This window comes from Mytilus trossulus, chromosome 3 (assembly GCF_036588685.1).
Source record: "Mytilus trossulus isolate FHL-02 chromosome 3, PNRI_Mtr1.1.1.hap1, whole genome shotgun sequence".
Lineage (NCBI taxonomy): Eukaryota > Metazoa > Mollusca > Bivalvia > Mytilida > Mytilidae > Mytilus > Mytilus trossulus.
Genome location: NC_086375.1, coordinates 74594917 through 74600988, shown reverse-complemented (window position 1 = coordinate 74600988; position 6072 = coordinate 74594917). Strand labels below are relative to the sequence as shown.

The window sequence follows — 6072 nt, the reverse complement described above, 5'->3', positions numbered from 1 at the left end:
GGTATAGCACAGTACATGTACAAAGTTTTAACTTACCAGTAAATCTAATTAGGAGCAAATATTAAATCGGCGCAAATGAAAAAATGAAATCGGCGCAAATGAAAGAATGAAAATTTTCAAAATCGGCGCAAATGTCATACGCCCATATTGGTACCATGAGTTCTGTGTCATTCTGATTTTTCCCCCTGTATTACAAGGTGTAAGGCAGGGTTGAGTATTGTCTGGGTTATAATATTTAATATTTATAAACGAAATGTTGGTTAAACTTGACAAATGTAACCAAAAAAACAGGTGTATATCATATACTAGTAGCCAGTTGCTCACCTGCCCTCGCTGACGACATTTCATGTATTGGCACAACCCCGTCAGGTTTACAGCGAATGTTAGATACATGTGCTGACTATTCTAATAGATGGCGATTTTGCTTTAATGCGAAGAAATCTTGTGTAATGCAATTCTCCCGAAATCCACGAGAAGTTCGGTTACAATATGATTGGCATATTGCAAACAATGTTCTCCCGTTAGCAGAGGATTATACTCGTTTTGGTATTGAACTAAATTATAAATTAAGATCGTCAGAAATGACCTCTAAAATGAGAAAAGATGGGTTACACATTAAAACCCGGAAATACACAAAATGCATAAAAAATGAAAATACAATTCAAAAATATCTTGCTGATACTTATACTGCACGTATTTCTGATCATTTCTTGCAGATTTGTTATTTTGAGGTGACATATTACAACTATTCATTAAAAAGTAGGGGAAAATCCAGATACCAAACTTATTTATATACAAGAATCATTCTAATAACAGATAGCAACACAAACAAATGTCACAGTCACATGCCACTATTTGTCCAATTCCTAATTAGATTGCTGCCTTTGAAATGTACATCATAATTCATTTTATTACCAACAAGACTTTGTACAGTGTCCTTATAGTCACCAATTAATCATGAAACAAGAACGCCACCTATCATGTTACTTTTCCAATGAGACTCAAGAAAGCTGGTGTCTGGGATGTTAACCGTAAGAGAGCTTGATTCCTTCAGCTTTACAAAGACTGAATATACTTTTGGTTGACAAACAAGAGGTCCCTCTTTGTGTCCTATTGAATCAGAAACGATTACGTGTCCCTTTTCTTGAATACTAACTTCATTCCGCGACCTTGAACAACGGTCTAGACTTCGAAATTCTACATGTACGTAAATCATATAAAGTCCAGATGTTTGAACGGTTAGTTCATTGGTATTTGAATTCCTGTTTGTTAATAAACTTCTAAGCTTTACTAGTCCTGATAACTTCGGACACTCTTCATTTTCTGAATAAATGGAAGAAATATCAAATCATTATTTTTTAATCGTCGTTCATGCAAAAGATACAAACCCTGTAAGAGTATAGGTATGTTACAGTATATTATATTCTTACTGTTCTTTTCTGCTTCGATATTATCATATGATAGAATATTACTTTTTATAAACAGAAGAAGTTTGTTATTTCATGATCATCATTATTGTCAGCGCTTCCTTGAAATAAAATTATGTTTTTTTTTCAATTAAAAAGACAAAATATTCTATCTCTATCCACCATAAATAAATTGTTCATGCAGTGGAAATTCAAACTCCCCTACCCGTCATACTGCTCAACTTAATACTTATTTTTCATTTTGTAATGAAGTAACTTTGAACTTTGATATTTTAGAGACAATATATTGATAAGATATTTTATATTCGATGAATGTTAAAGAGTGTTATGCTGAAGTCGACGCTTTACCTGATTATAAGGCATATACTGCCCCCCCCCCCCCCCCCTAAAATCCGCAGAATAGCTATCAAGATATAGAACAGTCATAATTAAGCTGGTATGGTAATATATAAAATTCATTTAGGAATCAATTATACATAAAAACTAAGTTATGAATATGTGATGATAAGACTTAAAAAATAAAACAAATGCTCTAATTCTAGAATGCACTCTTTAGTTGATATTCAAAGGATTACCCATAAAACTGTTTCCGTTTACTTTGAATGAAGTGTAAATCGCTAAGAAAGATTACAAAAAGAGAAATGAAATGGGTGAATGACAATTATTGAATTGAAATCATGAATATACTAAATCATTGTGACAAATGTACTGATTATTCAGATTCCTTTGAACAGCAGCTTTGGACGCGTCTTGGTCCTATTTTTATGTTATTCGGAACTAAGATGTTGAGTCCAGTCTGTTAACTTTTAAAGGAGCAACAAAATTGAAACTGCGTGATCTAGGTTTATGCTTGTAAAATATCGTGTTTTAAAATGCCGAACACTGTTCATGATCTTATATGTATGTCCACATCTTAATTGCTTCACTTTATTTTCAAAGTTTAAAGGACAGTTTAGTGCAATTTGATTATTAATTCTACGTATGTTATAGCAATTATAACATATGAAGCTGTTTAAACACGAATACTATAGCTTGACCTTTTTAAATATTAAAATTCCGGCCAGTTTTATACGTATTTGTTTTCTGGTCTTTTAGTTATGCTTACATGCCGACTCCTAAACAGTAGTATGTGCTTAATTTTGACTGAACTAATGCTTAGATATTGCTACCACAGAACCTATAAATTCCGTTACACTATACTTGACCAATTTTTTTCTCACATGAATCGATATCGGTTCGAAGTTTTTTTTTCATTTCATGTTCCTATTTAAACTTTGAACATTTATCTCTCAACACTCTTCTAGCAGGCAAACAACTTTGGTTGGCTTGCTTGCTTTGATCCTATGATTGTTTATACAAGCTTGGTATATAAGATTGACATCTTTAAATAATACATATAGGCGTAGTCGAAACTGTACATGTAATATTTGAATTTAATTGGGTGTTATCCTAATGATTATTACAAAATAAAAACCAAGCAAGGAAGCTAACTTAAGTCTTGCTCTACATGCTTTTGGGAGATTAGCTGTGACAGCGCTGTCTATTTGAAGTTAGTCATAAGTTTTTGGATTATTTGACATGACCTGATAAATACATACATCTGTTTTGTTTTAAGGTTCATCATAACAAACGGACAAATATGGCTGTATTTACATGCCAAAAATTACTCTGAGTACAGACTTACTTGTAAAGTTGGAAAAGTTTTAATGCCTAGCATCCACTAGATATAAAAAAGTTAAATCCATTTTGTGTTTCAGAAAGATAAAATCTCTTTTGGATTTTGATGGGCATTTTTTTTCCTTCATGCAAAAGGTGTGAAAATTGACTATAAGTTGTGGAACAACTATGAGATGCTCCCTCAGGTAAAAAAACCGGTTTGTATTGTTTTCATTGTCCTTAATTGACCTGGACACCAGGTATCTTCACAACTATAGGTGAGTTAAAGAGTTTATCTGAGTCAGTGAGTGGACAGTATCAAAATTAATGTAGGTGTTCGTTTATTTTTGCACCTTCTGAAGAAAGGGAAAAAAATGCCCAGCAAAAACCAAGAAAGATTTTATCTTTCTTAAACACAAAATGCATTTAACTTTTATATATCTAGTGGATGCTAGGCATTAAAACTTTTCAAACAGCACATATTAGTCTATACACAGAGTAGTTTTTGAGGTAAAAATACGGCCATATTTGTCCATTTGTTATGATGAACCTTAATAACTTGAAATAATACTAGTGTACAAAATGTACGTAATCTATGTGGATCCGATGTAGGAAAACATTTAAAATATAAACACGTTTTGCCTTATTTACCGTTTTTACTGGAACTCTGTCCTTGTACATACTCATGGAAAACGGTTTTCTGTTGTACATTGATATTGTCAGAATGTGGAACTAATCGTCGTTTCGAACTTAGCGTCATCTGCAATAAATAATAAAAAAAAACTGTGTATATATTGTAGGATAAGTGCCTAGCTGACTTCAAGTAAACGAATCTTTCAGCAACTCTGTGAGATTCGTAGATTGTATGATGCAAGGAAGTATCTCTACCACCATTCTTTATTTTTAAAGAAACAATTGCTTCTCTTTCCGTTCAGATGAATTCCCAATTTCCTAGACGTCATTCTTATCACTATAAAGCTTGATATATGCAGTATGGATTTTGCACATTGTTGAAGTCCGTATGACTACCGGTACCTATAGTTGTTATGTATAACGTCATTTGGTTTCTGGTGGATAATTCTTTTATACCACATCTCCTTATGTTATATACTGCTTTGCATAACACATTTGTGCTTTTAATTTAATTTGTTCTCATCGTATAATATATTTATATGCAACAATCAATTAATCTTATTGTTTGGCCGCGTGCAATAATTCTACTCCTCATATACAGTTTAACTTAATATGAGAGAGAATATAGTATCTTACATGTATATAATATTATATATTAATATAAGTAGAAAGAGTTTTATCTTTTGACTTTACGTCATGGAAAAGGATCCATGGTATTCAGCATGTCAACATTTAAAGGTCAAGAACTTTCTCTCTTTAGAAACTAGATCTCGGGGGTATTAATTACCATTTATGGTTAATACATGTTGTAATACTTTCTTATTACTTATTTGGCTACCCCCCCCCCCCCCCCCCCCCCACTTGTTTTTTGTTACTATCAATCTTCAACCCAAGTATTTATAAAAGAAAGAACATATTAGAACGTTGAAAATAGAATAAAATGTTAAGTCATATGTTATAGATTTTTAGGGAGAATGTTAATTCAAACATTGTTATTGTTATATAAAAACACAAAATAAAGCTGGCAACATGTGTAAGACTAGTACGGATCACTACTTCAAAAGTGTATTGCATTTGAAAATGAAACATTGATTTGTAAAGAATTTTAATATACTATCGGTAAAGATTGCATAGCTCTTCTTTCATACCACATCTTATTTTATATTTCTCCTTCGAAGATACATACTAACCATATCAAACAAATGCCGCAAATATTGTGAATTCTTTAAACAATGAAACGTCCAGCTATCGAGTTCCCTCCCTTTGTTAGTGCCTTTAGGAAAGTGAATACAGAAGTCGGATTTTGTATTATGTTGATATTTTTGCATTTCACTTTTACTATACATTTTGCCTTCCAAAAGTTTAAGATCACATATCATGAGTGAAACAACTATGAAATTGATCAATAATGTGGCAAGTGAAATTATTAGTTTTAAGCATTCGAGATTCCACCAATTTTGAATTGTCCATGATTCCTCCTTAACATGTTTAAGTTCTGAATGATCTATTACTTTCGATCTTCTTTCGTCACAAGAGGCACAATTTTCTATATCCATTTTGCATGTCTCCATGTATCCATTGTCATAATCAATCCAGTTGCTGTTTTCAGTTTGAGTTTTAGTATACAACCTTCTTAAAACTTTTTTTGATAAATGAAGAAGTTGACCCAGCATTATGTTTTATATCCAAACTCCTCAAGTAGAAACAAGCATAATAATTCTGAAAGTGCAACTATTAATCGTATTTGAAAACTCAATTTGACACATAGAGTTTTTGAAAATGGAGTTTCTACTTTCATTTTCAGTTTCAACTAGTATTCATTTCTAAATACCTGAATACCAACAAAAAGTCTAAGTAGCTCACAGAACTCTAAAATACTTGTGTATATATTTTTTACCGTTTCTATTTGGTTTAATACATTAGTTTATAAATGCAAAAAAATAAATATTTCAAAATATCTAAAGAATTTAAATACTATAGATTGGTTTCGATGTTTTCTGAAAATCTTAATAGGGCTTCCCAGTTCATTTGACCTACATTTTACAATGTTCTATTTATGTCATTTTAATCTATATTTATATTTTTGTAATGTGGGAGTATTCGTTCTCTGTATGGATATAAACAAGACTAGTGGACTTGATATTTAATGGTCAAGACAATCGGATCCTTTAATAGTCTTCGGTTATACTTCAAAGGAGTAGGTCCAGAAATGATCAGTAATTAAAACTTAAACACCTGTTTACCACGTCTACTCTCCAAAATATAGCAGTTTTACCAAATTGGTAAAATGCAAACTTTTAGTTATTTATTGGAAAGTAGAATGCTTCTGCTACATAAATATGGGCTGTTATTTTAC

The 6072-nt window shown here is 31.8% G+C and overlaps 1 protein-coding gene across 1 annotated transcript; it reads right to left on the bottom strand.

The window, feature by feature from the left end:
- Positions 1–774: 774 nt before the first annotated feature.
- LOC134712403 (uncharacterized) lies at positions 775–5515 on the bottom strand. The gene is made up of 3 exons (XM_063573912.1): positions 4907–5515; positions 3735–3843; positions 775–1323 (listed from the first exon to the last, which is right to left on the bottom strand). The coding sequence occupies exons 1-3, from the start codon at positions 5387–5389 to the stop codon at positions 956–958; spliced, it is 960 nt and encodes a 319-aa protein (XP_063429982.1). The 5' UTR covers positions 5390–5515; the 3' UTR covers positions 775–955.
- Positions 5516–6072: the final 557 nt, after the last annotated feature.